This window comes from Marmota marmota, unplaced genomic scaffold (genome assembly GCF_001458135.2).
Source record: "Marmota marmota marmota unplaced genomic scaffold, marMar, whole genome shotgun sequence".
In the NCBI taxonomy this organism is placed as follows: Eukaryota; Metazoa; Chordata; class Mammalia; order Rodentia; family Sciuridae; genus Marmota; species Marmota marmota.
The window spans coordinates 26869247-26894513 of NW_025999932.1; the positions used below are offsets into that span (position 1 = coordinate 26869247).

At 37.8% G+C, this 25267-nt stretch overlaps 1 protein-coding gene across 1 annotated transcript in view; it reads left to right on the forward strand.

Moving 5' to 3' along the window:
* Window positions 1–25267, forward strand: part of Rxfp2 (relaxin family peptide receptor 2) — a 67020-nt gene that overhangs the window by 19405 nt on the left and 22348 nt on the right. Inside the window, exons 3-11 of the mRNA XM_015484005.2 lie at window positions 2521–2598; window positions 6377–6482; window positions 7709–7780; window positions 15892–15963; window positions 16580–16651; window positions 18249–18320; window positions 19356–19427; window positions 22138–22209; window positions 23153–23224. Coding sequence (XP_015339491.1) covers window positions 2521–2598; window positions 6377–6482; window positions 7709–7780; window positions 15892–15963; window positions 16580–16651; window positions 18249–18320; window positions 19356–19427; window positions 22138–22209; window positions 23153–23224 — 688 coding nt within the window. The remainder of the gene's footprint in view (window positions 1–2520; window positions 2599–6376; window positions 6483–7708; window positions 7781–15891; window positions 15964–16579; window positions 16652–18248; window positions 18321–19355; window positions 19428–22137; window positions 22210–23152; window positions 23225–25267) is intronic.

The following is a 25267-nucleotide window of genomic DNA, read 5'->3' on the forward strand; positions in this document are numbered from 1 at the left end:
CCACCTCCATCCCCCACCCCCAGATCCCCCCACAGCACACGTGCCTTCCTGCTGAGCCCCCGAACTGTGGCCAGCTGGACAGTGATCTGCAGTGACCTGGCAGAGATGATTTGGTGTTCCCTAAGCAAACTCTTTTTAATGCAAATACTCCCCAATTTGTGGTAACGACTTGTATTTTCATATGGAGAACTTGCTTGAATGAGATACACAGGATTATGAGATGTTATATTTTGTGAAAATCGAAACTGCATTTTAAAAATCTACTTGAGTACTCATTTTAATTTTAAGGAATCCTATGACTGTCACCTCCTATGGCTGGTCATTTGAATCAGCTGTGAGACTACCCATAAGATGTGAATGAAGTCACCTGGAGAATTAATTGACTGAACAGACCTATATTGAGTGTCGACAATGTGCCCGGGGCTTTCCAATCATTGGGACCAGTTAGCTCAAGGAAGACAAGCGTCTTGACCTTGTCAAGGTCAATATGAACATGGATAGTGTGAACTAAGAAGATAATAAACCTGAATTAATGACTTAAATACTCAGACTGATATGAGCCATGAAGAAAATAAAACAGCACAATGAGATGGAAGTGACTTGGAGGGAAGAACACTTTAAAGATATAAGCAGAGAAAATCTTTTTAAGAGGGTGACGTTTGAACTGAAAACTAAATGAAACAAAAGAAAGAAGTCACAAAACATTCTGGAGGATATAGAATTCCAGGCAAAGGAAATAGCCAGTCCAAAGGCCCTGAGGTTGAACAAAATAAAATGACAGGTTTGAGGAATAGAATAGCCAGGGTGGTATAAGCAGACTAGCTAAGGATATGCATAGGGGATGAAGAGGCACACAGCAGCCAGATCACATTGGATCATACAGGCCAATGTTAGGTCTATATATTTGCCAATTTAACATTGTCCAAATTAACATTTATTTTTCTGTGTAGGGAAGTGATATGGAGTCTGCAATGTCTAGTTAGTCCCACAGTAGACACAGACCTCCTGAATCTGCAGGAATCCTGTGTGTGTTCTGCCATAGAAGGCCCAACCAACAATCAAAGTAGGGCAGCAGAGCCCAGGAGTGCCAGCTGTCTGTCTGTCATCCACCCTCCTGCCGGGGTTACTCAAGCGTCTTCCCTTTTTCCCACCTTCCTACTTCTCCTCTAAGACTCATTCAGGAGTCCCCTCCCCTGAGAGGGGACACACTAAGTTGGCCCCAGTGAAGCTTCTCTCACTCTCGAATGGGTGCAGTTTCTCTCTCTTGCTAGAGCCCCCTGGGCTTATCTCTACAAGCACTGAAGTGACCTGTCTTATCTTTTCACCTGTTTCTCTTTCTAGACATAAACACCTTAGGAAGAGGCCCACGTCTCACTTGTTTTGCTGTCCTCAGAGCCTAGAATAGTAGAGGACACAGTAGGAACTTAATCATGCGCTCAGTTTTTGGAGGCAGCTCTCTGGATGCCAATGAGCAAGTCACTCAAAGAGATCTCCAGTTTGCTGCATGAGAATCAGGGACATGGTATTTATCTCCCTCATGAGAATGTTCTGAGGTCAAATTAAATAATGCCTCTGAAGGTGCTTATAACACAATTGAAGGCATCATAGTGGAATCACAGAGGATATTAATCAGAAGCAGAACTAAATTAAAGATTGCAGGGATCAAGGAAGTCTGTTGGCAATTACTTAAATTTGCTTTTTGATTTGTGTAAACTTAAGCATCATACATTATAATGCAGATCTTATCATTTACACAGCATGTGCTCAAGTAATGATGCTTCAAAATTAATTCTCCTTTTTGTAAAAAAAAATGTGATTTTATCACTAAAAAAGGATACTTGGCCAATAAACAGTTCATATGAACATATGAAGATTGACGCTTATTCATGGCAAATTGAGTAAATACTTTTTTCAACAGGACTTTATTAATTTATTAATTTAATTAATTTACCCTTTATTAATGAGCACTTTGGTTTTGCTTTTTGCTAAAGGTCATTTAGTTGAGGGCTAGCCCAGGGATAGAGCATGTGCTTAGCATACCCAAGGCCCTGGGTCCAATCCTTAGCAACAAAACAAAATAAAATTTTAAAAGTTCAGATGATGTAAATTTTGCAGAATCTACCATATCTATCAACCATGAGTCTACATAAACCTGGGGCAGTATACATATATGACAAAAAGAAAATTCAGATTTTATTTTCTTCTGAGGTCCTCAAAATTAAGGTCAAACACTTAAAATATCAGGATTAGAAATGGGTGATATCTTCAAGACACTTATATAAAATAATTATATACATGTGTTCTTCATTTTATGATAAATATATCTGAAATATTTGTAATTATAAAAAAGGAAAATCCCACAGATGCTTGCCTAGCTTTTTATCTCTTACTATGTATTTAAAATATTGGTCATTCTATTGCTTAAACAAATTTTCATTTCATTATTAAATTTTTATACTTTTGTTTTATAATATGATTCTGATTTCTAGAATAACTGACGTATTAATCACCGTTTCACAGGTGACACTAGTGGATGGGCAACCATATTTGGCACAGTCCTTGGAAATGTTAATAACGTGACATTAACACAGGAGTGCTGTAAGTGGTATTGGTTCAAAGACAGTATCCGCATTTCAAAAAACATGACTTGTGGTGGGTGTATTTTTATGAGTACAGCAGTTCCCCCTCTTTATGTTTCACTGCAGTCTAAAATGAGTATTTTGAGGGCTTGGGAATGTAGCTCAGTGGTAAAGTGCTTGCTCTGCATTCCCAAGGCCCTGGGTTGGACTCCCAGCACTGTAGATAATAAAGATAATGTTTTGGAGAGAGACCACCTTTACATAACTTTTATTATGATATGTTGTTATAATTGTTCATTTTATTATTATTCATCTCTCACTGGCCTAACTTACAGATTAAACTTTACCATAAGTAAATATTTTAGAATAAAAGTGATATATATATATATATATATATATATGTGTGTGTGTGTATGTGTGTGTGTGTGTAAAGTTTCATAATATCTGTGGTATCAGACATCCACTGGAGGTCTTGGATTGTGTTCCTTGTGAATAAGTGGGGACTACTGTAGTGCAATAAATTTGCTTCTGAATTTTAATTTCAGTTTAATGTATTTTGCTGGCCAACTGGTCTACCCTCTGTCCATGGGACTAAAATAATAGAAGAAAATGACCATCTGTACTCATGTTTATTTTATGTATTAGTGTATGATTACAGGAATATATGAATATTGAATAGTTTTGACAAACAGTAAGGTTCTCATTCCCTTTCATTATTTCCTTCAACAAAGATATTAAGCACTCAATACTTTTTAACCCCTTAGGTATTGAAGTACAGTGATAACTAAGATGTGGTCTCAGCCCACACATGCTTCACATCATAGCAGTAATAATATATATAACATATATATAACATATACATAATAATATTATATATAATTATTCTATATATTATATAGAATAATATATATAACATATATATGTTATATGCATATATTATATATGGTATATGTAATTCAATATACATTATGCTATACTAACAGTATACAATCAGTCTTCTGTATCCATAGTTATAATTATGGATTCAACCAGCTATAAATTAAAATATCCTGAAAAAAATTGTGTCTGTACTAAACTTGTACAGATTTTTTTTCTTGTCACTATCCCCTAAAAAATACAATATAATAATTATTTACATTGTATCATAAGGGATTATAAGTAATGTAAAGATGGTTTAAAGCATACCAGAGGATGTGTGTAGGTTCTATTGCAAATAATGAAACATCTTATATAAGGAATTTGAGCATCTACAGATTTGGATATCCATTGGGTTCCTGAAACCAGTCTCCCCCAGATATCAAGAGATGACTGACTGGATGTTATACAATGCTAGTTTATATATAGCTCACTTATTGTATACTTAATTGCATATAATGTATACAAATTAGAAAGGATAAAATTAGAATAAATGTAACTAAAATTTTTAATATTTTCTTTCTCAGCTATAAGGGGTTGACTCATATAGATCCCAATTTGGAACTTACTGCTATACCCCATGGGCAGTCACTCAAGTTGTGGACCTTTGTGTTTGGTTGGTTTGGGTTAGGTTTTTGTTTTATATCTCTCTCTCTTTTTTTTTAGTAAAGAGAGAGAACACATGGTCAGAAATAAATGTGAGGAAAATTCCTCCATCAGTGTTGCAGAGAATGGGTGAGAACAGCAAATCTCAGCTGGGACAACTGTGTTGGACAGTATTGGCTGATATTGCTGATGATCCAAGCTAGAGCAGAGTGGGTTATGTTGACATCCAGTGGGCAGAGGCTAGAGGTCCTGCTGAGCATCCTGTGGTGCCCACAACAGCCTCCACAACAAAAAAATTATTTGGGCCAAAATGTTAATCATGCTGATTAAACAGAAAGAATGAAAAAGGAAATATTGATTATCATGTGTATTACGATGCTCTGGAAAACACTACGAATTTGAGCCCAGAAAATGCCATAAGGACAGGTGAAGTAGAAGGAGATGCAAGAGACCTTTCAGAAAATTCATAGAACCTGCAAGCAGACTGGGCTGCAGGGCAGGAAGGTGAAGGGTTATACCCACATTTCTGGTTTAGACAACACACAGCTTGACCATATAAAATCCTTTTATTATCAAGTAAGAGTTTCTTTTTTTTTTTTAATTTTTTATTGTTGGCTGTTCAAAACATTACATAGTTCTTGATCTATCATATTTCACACTTTGATTCAAGTGGGTTATGAGCTCCCATTTTTACCCCATATACAGATTGCAGAATCACATCAGTTACACATCCCATTGTATTTACATACTTGCCATACTAGTGTCCTGTTGTGTTCTGCTGCCTTTCCTATCCTCTACTATCCCCCCTCCCTCCCCTCCCCTCCCTCTTCTCTCTCTGCCCCCTCTACTGACATTCATTTGTCCCCCTTGTATTATTTTTCCCTTTCCCCTCACTTCCTCTTGTATGTAACAAGTAAGAGTTTCTAACCACAGGTTTTTAATCTAAAAGTTTAACCTTAATCTTCTTGATGTGAACAAACACTGAATTAATCATACCTACATTATCTTTAGAGTTGAGCTAATTAGCATATTGCTATAGATAACATAAAATATTTTCTAAACTTCATACACTATAAGTATCTTTTGCATTAAGTAGGTACTCAATAATAAGTTTTCTGGCTATTAAATTCACTGTTCAAAGAACATTTGTCTTAAAAGTGATCTAAAAGAAGCAGGACATATTTTAATAAATAATGAAAAATATAAATTTAAAATTCACAAATCTCACTTTGTTAACTGCATCAAATCAATATCCATAAGGTTAGTGAAGAAAGCAAAGATTCCAGAAATATTCTCTTCCCCTTCCTCCCCTTCTGTCTCTTACTCTAACACAAGCACACACGTACACACACTGTGATTGTTCCATGGACCAACCCGGCCTTGTCCCTCCAAATATTCCTTTGGCATACTACTTTGTATGCCATTATCTTAATAATTCTGTAAGTTCCTTCGGAGGAAATTATGAAAACATTTTCTTTATTCAGATAGATGGATCTTTGGTTTTCTCAACTATACACAACTTTAATTTTTTGTAAACAACTTCTACGACTTCTAGTTTCTACTTTCAACTTCGTGGTAATGAAAAACAAAGAACCGCATAACTTTCCTATGTTCACATACAAATGCACCAAAAAGTTATAATCTTTATATATATAATTTGTCAAAATTCACCTACTATCATGTATATCTAAAAAGAACAAATTTTAAAAATTAATTATAAGAAAAACCAAAGAGCCAAAATGAAAGGATATCTGATTGGATTGATTTTAATAGGGCACATTAGTGGCTGTGGCAGAATCTGTGTCTAATTCTTCTCACAGGTCTAAGTCTGACAGGGGAAAAATAATGTGAGATAAATTTTAATCAATAAAAATTTATTAGCAACTGTTTTGTGCTGTTGGATTCAACTGACCCAATCATTTCCATTGTGATTTATTCAATCATACTAATAAATTTCATTGAAAAGAACATAGTCTTGCTTTACCATATGATTCTATGCTATTTGAACATGTCTGTGACTTCTTTCTACTCACCTGTTAAACACCTCTGATATGACCACTGAAAGCTAGAACTGAGTTGAACACCACACTAGTCCATACTCTATGGACTAGGAGAGAATGCTTATTTGCTTTTATTACGCACTAAATAAGTCCATTTAACAGATGTGAATTTTATGTATTTGATGAAAAGAGGACAAAGCTTGTTATTCTAACAAAGTCATAAATACAAAAATGCATTTTTTGCCCCAAGTAAAACCTTTCTCTTTTTGCTCCTAGTTTTAAACCAGTATCCACAACACTGTGACTGCAAAGAAACCGAATTGGAATGTGTAAATGCCGGCCTGCAGTCTGTGCCTGTGATTTCCACCAACGTGACACTACTGTGAGTACAGTATCGGGATGATATTTGTCCCTAAAGTCACAAGAAAACCCTCCAGTGGAATTATATCAGAAAAAAATAATAGAAATTCCATTTAAAACCAGTCGTCAGAGAATTCTGCATGCTTCATCTATAAGAGGGACATGTTTTCAACACTGTACATTAGATTAGATCTGGTAATATTCAGCTCACAAATGCCTGAGACCTGGAGCACTTATTTTAATTATTTTCTGATTTATGTATTTTGTAATTTATGTATTGCTACTAATCTGCCTGTGCTGAAATGTTAAAAAGCAAACACACTCACTTATGCCATCTCATTGTTAATGTTTATAATTCATCCAAGATGGAATGAAAGATCAATGAGCTAGTTCTATCATATCATGCAAACTTTTCTGCTTTTTGCTGGAAATTTTCAAGAGCCTCAGAACTCTGCTATCACGTCATCATTTGAGCATATTTGAGTTAGTTAGGATCTTTGGTTGTTTTGCTTTTGGTTGTTGTGTTTTATTAACTTATCCAGAGAGTAAAAGAAAAAGTTGAATCACCATAGATTCTCCCGTTTATTCTACTAACTGGCTAAATTTGTAAAATATTTGCAAACTTCAGTCATGCGATGCATGAAGGATCTCATGTCTAACAGTGGTACTGTAAGATCATAATAGAACGGAAGAATTCCTTTGCCTGGGAATGCCATAGTCATTGTGATATCTTAGCACAGCTACTAGTAGTAATGCTAGTGTAAATCAGCCTACTGTGCTGCCACTCATATGAAAGCATAGCACATACAATTATGTATCACGTACAACACTTGATAATGATAATAAATGACTGTGCTACTGGTTTAAGTATTTGCTATCCTATACTTTATATTGTCATTGTAGAATGCACCCCTTCTACTTATTAAAAAAATTAACTGTAAAGTAGTATGTCTTTTAGGCTTCACACATCCCATTTGTAAGCACACTTTCTGATGTTCCAGGTGACAAAATCACCTCACAATACACTTTTCGGAATATGTCCCATGGCTAAGCTGACATGACTGTACCTTTGTTTTTCTATCTGAATTTTTATTCTCCAATGAAAAGTTTTCAGTTATAGTCACGTTCAAATGTGTGTTTAGTACCATGGAACCTCAGCAAATATTCTTTTCCCAGTCATGCAGCTTCTAGAAAAGAGTCTGGTTGGCCATAAAAATCCATAATAAAGTCTCCTTTACTTTATTTTAGGTCTCTAAAGAAAAACAAAATCCACAGTCTTCCAGATAAAGTTTTCACCAAATACAAAGAACTTAAAAAGATGTAAGTAGCTATTAATAGCATATTTATGGAAAAACCCTTATAAAAACAAAATGAAACATGAAGTTTATCATCTTTATCACTTAATTTATGTTTGTAAATTTAAGATTAGAAAATAAAATATTTAAAAGTATGAAATCTTTCCACTCCATAATTTAAAGTGGCTGAACTGATTTTATTTTAAACTTTTTCAGAGAGTTAACTTAGAGTTGAGATAAATATTTCAATAGGAAATTACATAGGTCCATATTTTTCCTTAAGAAGTTTTGGAAAATAACAATGCAGAGGCAATACATGTACTGTAGTGAAAGCATAGATAACAACAGTCAAATCACTTAAAACTCAGGATACAGAGACTACCTCCCCAGGGTAATAGGGGCAAAAACACATTTCTAGTACAATCAGTACATTAGCATATCTGAGGAAAGAGAAAATCATTAAGTAGTGGTGCATAGTCAGCATATAGAATTCAGTGAGAAAGAAAGGGCAAATATGCTTCCAGCATCATCCAAGAAAGATAACTGGGATTGGGAAATATAGAGGTGGTCTCTGTTGGAGGTTAGGGATGAATCATCAATCTCCACCACAGTTTTCATGAACTGTCTCTTAATATTATGCATACGGTTTTCTTTGATACCTTACTCACTAAGCAACCTTATGATGATGAATAACTTACCATCTTCTTCACAACGAAGCAATTTAATTGAAAAGTTGCATTGGATAGAGGGAAAGGACATTCCTATCAGCAAAATGGGATACCTCATTTTCATATTTAATAGGTGAAATATATACAGGTTCATATATGATTCCTCTGTAAGGTGGGTTAGTGTCTGGCCAGTACCCCAGGAGCACTAGAGAGCTATACCTGCCAATAGGACCATTAGTCTAGATAACAAAATCATCAGGCTAATGCTGTGCATGCTTGTATCTTCATCTTTGTGTTTTATCCTTTGACACGGAGCATAGAAGAAAAGTCTCTAGCTGTATGAAATTTGCAAAATAAACTACCAGACAAAAATGATCTGAATCTTTGGGTAGAAATACCAACAATGATTCCACGTTCATGAATCCCAAGGACGGATTCCCTCATAAAAGAAAGGAAGTCAGTGAAGGAAGTCCATCAGGTGGTCTCGTATGAGACCTGAGTTTGAAGATCACCTCTGTAAATCCCAGCTGCAGTTAGGACTTCTGTACCATCCAAGAACATGTGGTAAAATTGTCATTGTCACACTGGTGTAGCTATGCATTAACTCTGGGCTTCTAGGCTCCCCTGGAGAGGAAATCTTAACCACAGTGCTTCTAATCTTCCTGGAAACTCTTAAAATCACAGCACGTTCATTCTGTGAATCAATATTGTTCTTGCAATGCTGAAATTATGCTCAAGGGGGAAACAATAAAATAGTACTAGTAGAAAGAAAAGGTGGAAACATCTTGTTTCAGGGTAGCTGATAAAGTTGTTAGTCAGTTCTTCATCACTATAACAAATACCCGGAATAATCAACTAATAAAGAGAAAAGGTTTATTATGGTTAAGTCCATGACAAATGTATTTTGAAGGTTTTAGTCCATGAATGGTCAGCCCTGTTGCTTTGGGCCTGTGGCAGTACATCATTGTGGAAGCACATGGAAGCACATCTCACCTCATGATCAACATCAAGAAGTGAAAGAGAATGAGGAAGAAGAAAGAGCTGGTGTCCCACTATCACCTTCAACAGAACAACCCCAATGACTTGAAGACTTCCAACTAGATCCCACCCCCTAAAGGTTCTACCAACTCCCAGTAGCACCAACTTGGGGACCAAGCCTTTAACACATGGCCTTTGTGGACAGTTGAGCCAATTCTATCATCAAGTGTCATAGAAGCTGTAAGAATTTCTAATTAGATCCACTTATTATACATGAGATAGCTAAAGTCTACAACGATTAAATGACTCATCTAAGATCTACAATCAGACAGTGAAAGAGTCAAAATTACAGCCCAGGTCTTCTCATGCTCAAACCAGGGCTTATTTTTTATTAAAAAAAAAAAAAAAGACCTAGAGATGGAAAGAAACTGTTCTATATTTGTACCAACTCATACTATCCTGACCCAAGCAGATTCACCCTTTTATCTTTTGCCCCCTGCTGTGGGGAAAGCCAATTTCTGGGGAGGTAGAAGGGTCACTAGAGGATTAGGTCGGAGAGGTAAAATAAGATTTCTCAGGCAAAGTCCTTTCCTGTCCAATGATCATACTTTGTTCTATGTCAATACTTTCTTGTATGGTAACTGCTAGTCCACTGAGTAATTAAAGCACTGGAGTAATTCAAGTCCTATATTTTCCTAATGATTAACCTTCATTACCAAGATCAGCTGGCAACTTCTTCAAGTAAATGTTTAATTCTACCTTGTCTGAGAATTTCAGGTACCACATCATGACCTGAACATTAGCCAGCAGGGTTCTCTCCATGTGAGCTGCTACTTAATGCTTCCTAGGTGATTTATTTCTCCCAGAATCTCACAGAAAAGAGATTATGAGACCCTCATCAAGAAACACTAAGTGTCTATTATATACAAGATACAGCACAGGGGATGAAATATAATTCCTTTCATTTAGATATCACTTTTTAAAGCTTATGAAGAATTCTAGTATTTGGAGTTCTTATTTAGGCTTTGGTCCTCAAAGTTGGTGAGGTGGGTAGGAATAAGGATCCCATTCTGGAAGAAAGGTTGTCTGTCCAGAGTCAGACAGCTGGCTCAAACCTTCTGATTGTGCTCCTTAGGAAGCGTTAGCCCATATGATCCAATCTCAAGAGTATTGTTTCCATCAGTGAAACTATCTATGGCCTGGCGTGATGGTGCACGCCTATGAACCCAGCAGCTTGGAAGGCTGAGACAGGAAGATTGCAAATTCCAACCAGCCTCATCAACTTAGCAAGGCCTTAAGCAACTTAGTGAAACCCTGTCTCTAAATAACATATAAAAAGGGTTGGGGATGTGGCTCCATGGTTAGGTACTTCTGGGTTCAATCCCCAGTACCAAAAAAAGAGAAACAAAAAAAGAAACCATCCACTACCAAATTTTGATTTGAAAATAACTCACATCCTTTTCAAGCATTGCTCAAATATCCTACAGCAGCACAGAAGTCAGCAACGCTTCATTATACCTCTTTTCCTCCCCATCCCCTTTCCTTTCATTTCTAGCTCCTCCTACCACTCCCCCTCAAACTCCCAGAAAAAGCTCCCCCTGCCCCAGTTCCACTGTGTCCCTCTTATTCTACTGCTCTTGGTTTTTCTCCCCAGTTCAACATACAATAGCCCAAATAACCAACATAGTAAATACCCAACCATCCCCAGGAACTGGTATCAGGAAAAGGGAGGAGCCAGATGGATAACAGGAGAGGAAAGGCCAGCAAAGTCCACCTGTTCGTTCATCCCATCAACAAATATCAATGCCTTCAAGGGGCCAGTCGCTAAGCGTACAGCAGTCAACAACATGGGTGAAAAGCCCCCTCTTTGTGGAGCTTAAACTACAATGGAGAAAAGGAGTCAAGAAACAAAGTTTTAAATGTAGAGTGTGGATCTAGGGTCAGTGGTAGAGTGCTTACATGACATGTGGAAGACCCCTGGTAACTACCTGCCTTAACTCCTGCGGATCTTGCCCCTACTGTTCTAATTCTATGCCATCTGAGTCACTGCTGAGGCTGCATGTGCTCCCTCTTGTACTTGTACACTTAGCACTTAAGAGGCACTATTGGGTCCTTCGATGTATCACTAGTCAGCTTCATCCTGTTACATTCAATTTTTCTTACTAAATGATGATCCTTTTTGGATCATCCAATGTGTGTTCTATTCCTCCCAGATTTCTGTGATCTGCAAATAAGATGAACTCAATATTTTAACCAAGTAATGAAGTAAAATATTGAAGAAGACAGTGCCAAATTATCTTTACATGTCCTTCATCATCATCCTTCTGATAAGGTCTATATAATTCTTTATTTTGTCTATCACAAACCACTTGATCAGTGCCTGATAGATTTACTGGTATATATCCCATGTTTTTTTCTGGTCAGTCTTTCAAAGAAGAAATTGAAGTTAATCGGGCACGCCCTGTTTCTCATGAACCGTCCTGTTCACTTTGTTTTTGAGATGTTCGCAAAGCAACATTGAAACAGCCTGTTCTAGGAGCTCAGCAGGCCTGCTTGGAGCTCATTCACCATAACTTGTAAAACCTACTACTTCCCCTTCTGAAAAATCAGAACCACGTTGGCCATCTCTAATTTTCTAGCTGCTCCAGATTCCTCTGGAATTTGTCTTGCTTTGATGTTCTCATTTTTTTTGGTGTTTCTCGATTGCTGAGATAAATTGTACAAACTAGAGGGCTTTATTTCCTTTTGGTTAACAAATTCTATCTTGGACTTTCCCTACCCCCCTCCATAGCATACATACTTTCAATTCACCTCATTCCTGAGGCCACCTTCTGTGAGAGACAGGGACAAAGTAGGAGTTGAGAAATATGCTGTTATTTCCTCTTTTTTTTTTTTTTTTTTTTTTTGCTACTGAGGATTAATCCCAAGGGCACTCAACCACTGAGCCACATCCCCAGTCCTTTTATGTTTTTTAAGCAACCACTGAGTTGCTTAGGGCCTCACTAAGTTGCTGAAGCTGGCCTGGGATTTGTAATCCTCCTGCCTCAGCTTCCCAATCTGCTGGGATTACAGGCGTGCACTACCATGTCCAGCTGGTTATTTCTTTACATTCTCACAACATTATAAGCAAGTCCCAGGAGGTCAGCTTACACTTCTCTTAAAGACCTTCTTACTTCTACAGTATCACCAGAAGTACATTTTTATTTCCCACAGAGTACTTTTCTTTCTGATTTTTTAACACGCCGTGGGTCAACTATGATTTCGTTTTCATGAAACCCTCACGTTCATCCTTGATTTGTGAAGGAAGCACTCTTGGGCCACCATAGCTGCCTTTTGAGTTGGAGGTCCTCCTGGGTCCGCACAGTACCATATAGTACCCCACTCCCCTGCCGTGGATGTTATAGCATACATACTTATGGACATTGTGAGGATCAGTGTTTTCCCAATGAATGAGAACCAACATGCAGGACTAAAGAGAGGGTAGGGAGCAGATTTAGAAGAAAGAACAAAGGAATATAAACCAAGAACACTAAAAGGATACTGGGAAAAGGGTGAACTGGGCATTCTGCCTAAAGAAAACGTATTTCCACAGAAGATGTAGCATATTCTGGAGAGGTCACTTAATCATAATCGGAGAGACTGAATACCAGTGAAAGAATCTAGATTTGATTTGGTTTTAGCAGAGAAAGGCATGCAAAAACCTGTTTTTGAGTCTATTGAGTGAGTAAAGTTCATCTGCATATTTTGGCTGTATTGAAATTTATCCTAAGAGAGTACAGAATTTAATGTCAAGCAAGTCCCCAGTCAGGAATGTTCTAAATACAGTAGAATTGAGGTCGGGTAGGCACTGGGTAAAATAAATGCCTAAATCAAAATTAAATTTTAATTGCCAGATGAATAAATGTTGCTTAACTGTTCTGAATGCTTTCATCATTCGTCAATTTATTCACTTTAATAATCTTTTAAAATGTCAGGACCTACTAAATAAAGTTGAGAAAGAAAAGGCAGTTTCAGATGACCTTTCAGAGAAATAAAATACAATTTATGGGATTGACTCTAATACTTTATCACTGCTACCATGGAAACCAACAGCAGTTCTCCTCCTCATTGTAATACAAACCTTATAAAAATTAGGAATACCTTATAAAAATTAGGAATTCCTTCTTCAACTGGATTGTTGTTAAATGCAAGCATTGGCAACAAAATGTAATTCAAGGTGTTTGCCTGGCTCTTGAATACAAATTGTCACATTAAAAAAATAGCCTATGCATGTCTTTAAAGCATTTATTTGCTTTAGTTTCAGGTACATAAATTCCTGGTGTTTCTGCTTGAAAATTCTGACAGCTGAAACAGCAGGAATTCATGAAGCAGTAAGTTATTCTTAGAAAAGCCATTCAGTGTAAAGTGTATTAAATGGGTTCATATCTAAGTTCTGACTAAGAGGAGGTCGCCACTCACCAAATTATCATGTTTCCATATTTCCCCTCTCATTCTCTAAGCTACTCTTCTGCAAAGAAGAAAGTAGATACTGAAGATGGAGTTTAAGTTCAGCAGCCTATGCCTGAGACCTGAGACTTGAGACTCGAGGTCTGAATGTGGAGGCAGCCAGCCAGCTGAGCAGATAACTGGAGTAGAGGCTCTTTATTAATTAAGGAGCTTAAGTGACATCAGTGAAGGGAGATAGTTTGTACACAACAGGTGAATCATACAGATCATTGGTTTTATTCCTATTGCCTTTGACTACTAAGAGAAAAACTCAAGGTCAAATTCACAATTGATTATAAATGTACCTATCCCTTAAGATTTATGTAAAATATGCATTGTACTTTTCGATTGATCATCTCAAATAAAACATAAATAGCATTAGTTAGGTAATGAATTTTATATTTAAAAGGAAGTTCAATATACCTTTATTGGAGTATGATATTCTTTTTCTATTCTCATTTGCTTCTGTAACCTAATTCACCATATTAGCTTTCATTACATCAGTCCAAGGGCTCTGAAAATGCTAAAACAGATATTGATCCATGTCAGTTCATCCTGTTCATAGTAAAACCATAAACCAACAGCAGAATTTGTGCTGCATTATGAAGCATCTCACCACAGACATGGTGCAGGGGATAGGGTGTTGGGAGGGCACAAGGTCACACTGAGTTTCAAGTTTATTTTCAGCATTGAAATTGATGCTCTGTGTATCACTATAGATGTAATACACGTGCTCTGTAGTACCAACCCTTTCCACATGGTGGTCCACCAGGAAAATGACATTTTTTATACTGGGCTAAAAGAATGGGTTTGCTAATAACTGGAAGCTAACCTTGGCTTTACCGGGCTACCTTGAGATCTAAGGCTGTCAATAACTTAGTACCCCTGTACCACACTCATGATGCGAAGGCAAATGCTGGAATGCTCTGTTAGGGAATAATTATTTTATAAGAAAATTCAAAGTGCAACCAGACACGGAATAAGCACATGTTCTGCCTATACTGTGCAGTAAAGTACCATGACAATTAAGACAATATTGTGTAATATTTGAGGAATCAATTCAAATCAAAACAAGAGAAATCAAAACCATTCAGAAAACTGTGTGTTAATTAGTTACTATTATTTGTGTGGCTAATCCCTGCCCCTGGAAGCCTTTAGAAAATATGAATTCAAGGGCTGAGATTGTGGCTCAGAGGTAGAGCATGCGACTAGTATGCATGAGGCACTAGGTTTGATCCTCAGCACCACATAAAGTAAAATAAAGACATGGTGTCCACCTATGACTAAAAAATAAATATATATGTTAAAAAAGAAAGACAATATTAATTCAAGGCTCGCCTCCTTTTGTCTCATTTCTAGGAGATGGAAATTATTTACTTAGAGAATCCTGAAAGCACTATTACTGAATCAATAGTATATTATTAAGTTGCTTCAGAGGTGAAGTAAATCACAATCCTGTGAGTTGAGGGGGCACAGTAGACCCAGTTCAATGATGGGTAGAATCCTGAGCACCTCACTATCTCACTTTAGGCTTCTTACTTTGCATCTTGAAATGGAAAAGAATAAAACTGGCCACCTCCTTTGTTCATGGGAATAGAATGAGGAGGGATGAGGAGTTAAAGACTCAATACTGTGCTGAGAGATAAATCTTGAAGAAAAGGCTGGCTGGTCTCTCATGGCCAATAACTCCTTCCAGTCAGAACAAGAGGCTGCCATAGCTCCAACCTGTAGAAATAGGACTATACCCAGACACAACATATCACACCAGAGTTCAGCAGTACAAATCAGAGATGTCCAAATTTCATTGCACAGGTGCTATCAGACAGTAGGCATTGACTTACTTCAAAACCATCTCTCACTTAACAACACCTGCCCCCAACAGCAAATAGGACCTTGGGCTTTATAAGCCAATTGCACAAATTGTCTTCAATTGAAGAGCACGTTCAATAAACTAGCAAAGCCCATAAACCATAATTACCTGATCCTTCTGTCTTATTCCTAACAGATTTCTTCAGCATAATTGCCTTAGACACATATCCAGGAAAGCATTTTTCGGATTATATAATCTGCAAATATTGTGAGTAACTTCTTTGTGATAAAATAATGGGTTTAAATTTAAGTAAACTAAAAGGGTAGAATGGTAGGCTTTCAAGGTTTGACTTGGTGGTAGAGAAATGGGAGGAACAGGTTAGCACAAAATACTCAGATTAATTATTATGTTTAAAAAATTATTCAAAGATTTAGATACTATCAGAAAACATATGAAGACTCTCTGTAACATTGTTTTCTCCAACTTGGGTCACTTCTACAATATTTTAACATTTTTTTCCTAACCATCTCTTATGCTTTCCAAAAAATATTGGTATACTAAGGATGTGGCCAAAAAAGAATAAAAACAAAAATTGACCCACATATTTAGTTATTGTACTCTTATATTCTAACATAATGCAATACCCTGAGCATTATTTTTGGCCGCTTCTCTTGCCCTGCCCCTCGTGTTGAACACACTGAACACGTGGTTATTTGTAGCTTCTGATCATCCCTGGGTGTCTTCCCCTCTGCTCAGCCAGCAAAATGCTTTCAGAAGCAGATGTCCATACTTTATAATCATCATCAGTGGCTCATATTCTAATTACATGTGACTAAAATGGAGTATTGAGTTTGCATTATTAACTCACCCATGCTATTTGTAGATATCTCAACCACAACTGCATTACTACTCTCAGACCTGGAGTATTCAAAGACTTGCATCAGCTAACATGGCTGTAAGTATCCCAGATTTCATTTCCCTCATAAATGATCACAGTATTCATGATACACAACAGTGCTGTTTCCACTTTGGGAGGTATCTTGTTTATTATTCTGTTTCTCCTTGGCACACAATCTGGAGCACTTTGACCCAAGCAGTTTAGACAGTGGCCTGCCAAGCATTAGGCTTGCCAAGTCAGCCTGCCATTCCCCCAGTGTTCACCAAGAGCAGGATTCCTTAACTTCAACTCTATTGACATTTTGACCATATAATTCTTCATTCAGGGGAGACAGGGAGAACAGAATGTCTGGTGCATTTTTAGGCTGTTTAGCACCATATGTGGCCTCTACCTACCAGATGCCAGTAGGACACCTCTTCTTCCAAGAGTTGTGACAACTAAAAAATGTCTCCAGGCATTGCCAGATGTCTCCTGCGAGGAAAAATTGCCCTCTGTTGCAAACCACTGACCCAGAAAGTAAGCAACTTAAGGACTTATTCTGCTTCCCAGAGCATTCAGAGAAAAGTCTGATAATATGGTAATTTGTGGCATTTCACCACTATCCAGACTGAGCCACTAGCTCCCTCTCTAGGACTCTCATGGCATATTTCTGTGCTTTCCTCAGGAGAATTAACAAAGGGCAATAGTAGGCTTTGAGTGAGTTTGCTCATCTTCTACAGGTTGTCCTGGACCAGTGGAAAAAGCCAAGAATTTGGCTTCATCCAGAACTTGTGTGTGCCTGACCCAGTGCTTAATCTCCCAGGCAATGTACCTAATCTACCTAGGTCTCTTTTTTCTTATCTGTAAACTATAATCATAATTCCTTTGTAGGAGAGATGTCATGAAGATTAAATCAGATAATACACATAAAATGTCACATGCAAAACTCCTGGCACATAGTAGGTGCTTATTGTAACTCTCTTTCTACTTCCTACCCTTTGGGGCTCCTCAGAATACTAGGAAATAACACCTGACTTCAAAGGCAGCAAGAGAGAAGGTGACCTATTTCCCCGTAGTCTAGTTTCTTCTACAAGACAAAAAAATACTCTATATAATTTAAGACAGTGGTTTGAATATACAAATATGTTTACTCCTTCACCTGCCAGGTCCTTATGAATAGTTATCACATCCGTTCATTCATTTGTACAGACCTTTTTAAATACATCATGAGACCAAAGACCCATCTGTTAATTTCCTAAAGATTATTTTTGCATTCATTCTCCATTCAGCCAATCAAATAGCCAAAGCATTTATGGAGCCAATAAGTGTGAATTATGCTGGACCAGGCTCTCCGAGATAAAGAATAAAAATACCTGGGCTTGTAAGTCTAGCAGAAAGTAGATACAGGGAAATAAAGCAAACCATCAGGCTCCAACTTGATAAGTGATGGGATGGAAGTTGCAGAAATTTGGAGGAAAGTGATATTCTAGCTACAGGGTGAAGGAAGAGCTTTCAGGAAAATGATACGTGGGCCAAATGTGGAAGAACAAGGAGGAGTAAGCCAGGTGTTGGAGGAGGCAAGAAGGGAATGGACCATTTATTTATTTATTTATTTTTCTGGTTTTATTTCAGAAGTGTGTCTAACATTGGAAATGTTTTTGATATGTTTTGTCAGAATTCTAGACAACAATCCAATAACCAGGATTTCTCAGCGGTTGTTTACTGGATTAAATTCCTTGTTTTTCCTGTAAGTGTTCATCTCTCTTTCAATATATCTGTCTGCAAATTGCAATGAAATCGAACACTAGCTTACAGAAAAAGCCTTAAAACAACCTCAAATCCACTAAAAATTTTATTAGTCATAACCTTTCCTGTGTTCCTTCTTCTTGCCCATGGCTCAAAGGGAACAGCTGACTAGATTATAATGTATATTTTAAGCCTACAAGTTGACATTTTTTTTGGATCCCCTTCCATTTCTTAAAGTCCTGAGGCATGTTTTTATTTGTAGTAGTTGACCAAAGATTCATTTTTGTATCCTATTCGTTTTTATTATATCCTAACTACATTTAAATCTATTAGGATCTCCAGGAGCCTGACTCCAACTTCATATTTAACAGAGAAAAATATGCTTTTGTTTAGCAACAGTCACTGGAAATTCCAGAATCTTTGCCCCGCCAACAGGGCTGTTCTCATAATTATGTTTTTGCTGTTTATTAATATACTGGAATGATTCATCTGCAGGGGATTATTATGTTTCTTTACAGTTAATCATATGGCATCATTATTTTTCCATTTGTCAAAAGGGACCACCACATCATAAATTAATCGTGAGACTTCACATGTTCCTGAGTTGTTTTTTCTCCCAAGTCTCCCCAACTGTCATTCCTTAAATTTAATGTGGTTTCAAATATGGCCCTTTAATGTTACAAATGATTAATGTTTCCCCTAAGAAGAAACATTGGATTATGGCACTGGAAATGATTGCAAACTTGAGGAATACATGGAAAATGATCATGAACTTCAAAGTCACTACTATATGCATGCTTTTGTTTCACATCATATTTATGCCTAGGATATATCTCATTCATGGCTTCTTTGAATCTGCTGTTTAGTTCTTGCCAATCACCTATTTAAAGACCACTTTGAAGGGGTCTTTATGTATAAAGTCTTCATTCTTCGTATTCATTTTGGCATGCAAATCTCTAAATTGTGGAATAGTAAAAATACTGTTCTTATGATGGCATATAATTTTGTTTCTAACTAATATTTTCTTTATGTAAAGATCTATGGTTAATAACTACTTAGAGGCCCTTCCCACGCAGATGTGCACCCAAATGCCTCAACTCAACTGGATGTGAGTATTCATTCAAGGTTTAATTTGTTATTTCTCCAGAATACAAAAACTAGCCACGAAGTTCATTCATGAAAGTCCATTTTTAATTTTTTTCCCAAAATCAAAAATCTAATCATGTTACTTCCCAGTTTTAAGATCCTTTGAGGGCTCCCAAAGGTGCAAGAGTGACATTCGACCTTCCCCCTGAGCACCCAACGCCCTTTATTTTTCATCTCTTACCCCATGTAATCTCTTTTCCTGCCCCTCCGCCAATGTCCTTTCCTCCCGGATTTACGGATCCACTGGTTCTGCCACCAATTCCCTAAGTACGTTCTGTTCCTTGAACTTGAAAACTCTGGCTCCCTTGTTCTTTTGGCTAACTCCAACATTTCCTTCCAAAGTCAACTGAAATATCACCTCTGGGGACTCTGTTCCTGGCATTCCAGCCAGTTTCCGTGGCTGCGTTTTTACTTCCATTGCGCCTCCTACAAAACTACTGTGCCCCCATTTTCTACCTCTCCCAGCTGTCTCAGGGTATATGATCATATAATCACTGGTTTACTTGTTCATCTCTCCTCTATTGTTTCTTAAGTTCCTTAAGGACAGAAACGAAATATTTGATTTCAGTACCCCAGTATTTGGACTCAGTAGGTACTCAGTAAACCTTCGATGGATGTGCCATGCCATTTCCACTTCTTATTAGCTATTCATACATAAAACACTCCTTTAGTTTACACTATGGCCTCACCACCACTACCCACCATTCTCTGCTACATGAATCTTAATGGTCTCCTACAACAGCGAGGCTGGTACAGCCATTGATTTCCCACCTTGTAAAAATAGGGAATGTACCAACCCCCAGAACTCCTCTTGTAATCCAATCAAGGGACTGGTACCCATAAAATTATACTCCTCTCTGAACTGAAAGTTTCTTGTTAAAACTCTATTAGGCAGTATTGTGTTTACTCACTTTTGTTTCTATGCACTTAAGTTTATATCTATTATCAAAAGCCTTTTAAAATACTAGAGGATCCATAAAAGTGTGCCATTATTAAAAGCAGAAATAAGGTCTGAAAAGCATGAGAAGAAAACTAAGAATAAGTGGGAAAGTATTTAGGCACAGAACCTCTGCACAATGAGAAATAAACAGGAAAGAGCAAGAGAATATCAGGGCCCCAGCCTGCTTGGCCTCCCAGCCACTGGGCAGGAAGGACAGCAAGGAGATCAGGAGCCAGCCTTAGAGCCCGAGTTTCCGGCATGCTCATTGTCACTGTAAGCTCCCAAAACCACCACGGGAGAAAATAGATGCCCAGTGAAAATACAGATTTAGCAAGATGGCCTGATCACAAATGAGAAAGAGTCCTTATGCCCAGAAAATAGAAAAGTGAGAAGTCAGATCCAAATTGCTCCCACTTAAGGGCAAGAGAAAACTTGCACTGGTCTGGCCTCTTCTCCCTCTTCACTTGCCTTCAAGTGGGATAGTTGCTTTCATGACTCCAAAGTGTTCTAAGGGTGAGAACGTGAAAGACATTTTCCTGTTTTTCTCAGCAATACTTGGACATCGAAAATAATATAGCATTTATTGTACCTAATCACAGCTTTCCAAATGGAAAAATAATATTGAGTTCCTACAAAAATCTCCACAAGGTTTTAAAATTGGATTTAAAGGAACATGATATAGAGTTGGATGATTTTAGTGTGACCATGAGAAGAGTTCGGAAGCAGAAATGTAGCTATTGTCCTATTTGGAGAATTTATAGGAAGTTGACTATAAATATAAGTTGGCAGGAAAGTTGACTTTTTCTTTTTCTCCCCTGCACTGCTTAAAGCAAGACTGCCTTTCACAAAGGTTCTGGATGGCATTTCCAGGGTATATGGGATGCCACTGTCCTAAGGAATCAGCTGACAGAATGACATCTTCCTCCTGTGCTTTGTGGACATTAATGGGAATCACAAACAACGGGAGGACTTTCTAAGACACAGGGGGCTGGAACTTTGTCCTAGAGTTTCTGACCCAGTAGGTCTGGGTGGAGTCCGAGAATGAGCCATTGTAATACATTCCTAGGTGGTGCCAAGGCTGTGTTCCTGCCACACAATTAGTGCCAACACACTGGACCATGGCATCACTGAAGTTATAGGGGAAGGAATCTGTGCTTTGGCATCACACAGACCAGGAGGCCCACAGCCTGACACTGGTGTTCAGTATGTGCAAGATAACTTTTTAGGCTGACTCTCTCCTTCAGGAATATAGAACCAAAGTATCTACCTGATATTGGAAAGAATGTGAGAATAAAATAATACATGATACCCAGGGCATAGTTAAATGTCTGGGCTTTAGATTCAGACAGTTCTGATTTGAGTCAGTTTTACCACTTACTATGCATGACCAGGAGGAAATGGAACCTCTAAGCAAGCATTAATTGCAGAATAGCACCTGAGGCAGAATATGATGGTTGGACAATATTATCATTGATAACATGGTGTCCAGAACAGAGAGACACTCACCAGATGTTAGGCTGCCCTTTTCCTCAATTTTATTAAGCTCTAACATTAACTGGAAAGAGAAAAGAGGCATTTATAAATTACATAGCCCTGCAACAATTACAAGAAAAACAGTAAATTTTGAATTGGAGTAAAAACAAAGTTCAGAACAGCTATGTCAACAAAATGTATCTGTCCATATATGATTTGTACAAAAATACTCAAGATACTTTCCCTCCATGACTTTCAGGGACCTGGAAGGCAATCGAATCAAGTATCTTACGAACTCCACCTTTCTGTCCTGCGATGCGCTCACTGTGCTGTAAGTACCCAATGAACTTCAGTAAATGAGGAGAGACCTGATAGATTTGGAAATTCAAAGAAAACAATTGGCAATGAAGGTTAAGGCAGGGTTTTGTTTGCAGCCTTGGTCTGGAGCTGCTGTAGAGAGTGCACAGGTTGATTTATTGATTTTGATGGTGGAGCTGAGACTTCAATTAAGTTGCCCACCATGGGGGTCTCCCGCTGGCTCCTTGATCCTGAGGGAAGTTGTCATTTCTGTGTACACTATCAGCTGCCCTGGTTCCCAAAAGTTCATTTCCTAACCCAAAGGTTGGCAGTGAAATGAGATCACGTATGTTAATATGATTAGCTGTGCAAGGATTAGCTATTACTGCCAAAGACTCTTATCACTTGAAATCTCTCTTCCTAAAGAAAAAAATAAATTATATGCATATATATATGATCTTATTCTAAAGGGAAAATAACCTAACATATTTGATTGGCCAAAGATTCTGACTGGTGATTCTGAATGCTGCTTATGCTTGTTCTGGGGGCGGGAAGACAGAAGGATTGGTCAATTGGCACATTTTGCACTGGTAAGCTGAAAAACACAAGTATTTTGTGTTTGTTTTAATTATGGTTTTCCACAGATAGTAAGCACTTGGTAACGATTGCTGATCGAATGGGTGATTGGAGAAAAGAATGATGCAGAAAGACTAGAAAGAGACACTTTCTAAAATAATCAGAATCCAAACCAAGTGCAGCTTTATAGACCACACCGGCAGCTCCAGTTGCTCCTAGGAGCGCTTCCTGGAGAGTTAGGGAGGCATTCCTGCCTCAGGTTCCACACCAGAAGATGCCTCCCTTTGAGATCTCAAAGGAGGCTTATTAGATTATAGCCGGATCAGTGGCATCTCCCAACGATGACTGATTTATGACAGCAGACTCAAACCCACGGTGTTGACTCTCGCCATGTCTTACAGGTTTCTGCCTAGAAATCAAATTGATTTTGTTCCAGAGAAGACATTTTCTTCATTAAAAAATTTAGGAGAACTGTAAGTAGCATCGTCTACTAGGAAGAATATGATTGCTTCTTCCAGGATTATAAGCTTAAATGACTAGTGAGACTGCTTTTCCACTAGTGGCAATCAAAATCCTGTAGACTATTGGATGTTAAAATTCAATTAAGAAAATCAACATTATCCTAAAGTCAGAGCACATTAAAATCAGACAGTGGGCTTAATGTGGAGTTAGCCTACTCTAGTTCCCCTACCTATTTTCTTTGGGTGATTTCATGAGTATGTATGTTTGGGAGTAAATGAGTTTTCCAGATCTTCTTAAACACAGAGATCATTTATCTCTAATGGATGGAGTATAGTTAATTTTCAGTAAAATGCTTGCTGAATGAATAACGGACTGACTGAAATGATATTACTAAAAATTGCATGAGGAATAAAAATTCTTATCTCTTGAGAAATTATGACTTTTGTAGCACAGGGATTGGGCTCATTGAAAAATATTCAAGGAACTCCTGTAACTTTTTCTGTTCAAATATTTGTTTTATAAATATAAAACCATTTGCTTTGCCCCCCACACACATAATGGTTATCATTGGAAATTAAAATTCATTCGTCTATTAAATTAAAAATCATAGCAACTGGGGTAAAGAACTGGTCCTTCTAAGTGGGACCTTAAAATGGAAATTAATGTCTTAAAAAACTCTTTCTCCCCTTTTTTTTTTAACATCTTGTTTTTTTAATCCAGAAAGGACTGGAGAAAAAAAAATAAATGTGATTTTAAAAGTAATTTTAAAAAATAACTCATGAACAATTATGATCAATCAAATCCATAAATATTTACTAAGTAACTAGAATAGGCAAGGCTCTGCATAATGAAAGATATTATTATTTTATGACAAAAAAAAAATTAAAAGTAGCCCATTAAGAACAGACTTCCTTTAAGGGCCATTCCTCATTAGGCTCTGGACTTGGGTTACTGGTTGGGGTGGGCAGCAGCCCAAGACAAAGAGGGGCTTATTTTATATGTAAACTTAAGGAAACAGTGAGTTGGAGTTCTATTTTGAAAATTTCCCTAAATCTTCATCTTATTTTATATGTCGATAGATCCCCCCATTAAGAGATACTAGCTTGCTGATTTTAAGGCCACCATATACTATCCAGTTCAATGCACTTTGCTCTGAGCTTCAAAAAATTCAGAAGTCGATAGACTAAACTTGAACAAGGCAGGTCTACAAGTCTTGATTCTACAAGTGTTGAATAACTTGCCATCATAACATCAAATTCTTCCTGGGGATGAATAAGCATAAGTACATGAGGCCCCTCAATTCTTTCCCCCAGAAGAGTGTACTTTATTTTTCTATCTGACACTTTCAAGGACAGTGTCTAGGTTTACGAGATCACCACCATCTTGCTCTATTGCCGTGCTCTCTCTGGCCCACACACACCTGTGGCTCTCCTTTCGGGCCTTGATCCAGGTATGCTCCTCCTCTCTGGACCTCCAGATTAGAGTTCCTACCTAGCAGGACCTGGTGCTCGGATGTCATGAAAATCACCTCCAAAGCAAACTGTTTAAAGTAACAGCACATCTTACCCCATTGCCAGCTCCTTCACCTGGACTTGCCATCACGTGGCTGTAGCATCCTCCCTGGCAGCCAAGCCTGAAGACTGCTCCCTTGTCGTCTGCTTTCCTCTTAATGTGCTAAGTTTTCCCAGACCCCAAACCATGCTAATGTCCCTGTTAAGTCTTCATCAGCTCTCACCTGGCCATAAAGAAGCCTCTTACCTCGATGATTCTCTCTTCTAGCATTTCAGCCTTTCTTTCTGGTCCTGATGTAATTGTCATCCCATGACTCAGAGCCTAAGATGCCACTATCCTGCTCAATGTCCTCACTCCTTGTTGCCTGATGTTCGGCCTGACATGGCTCTCAAATGTTAATGTGCAGAGGAATCACAGGTCTATTAGTTTAAATCCAAGTTACCAGGATTCCTCCCTGAGATTCTGATGTGGTAACTCTGGGTTGGGCACCTGAAATGGGATCTTTCTAAGAAACCTCAGTGATTCTGATGCCTGGACTATGT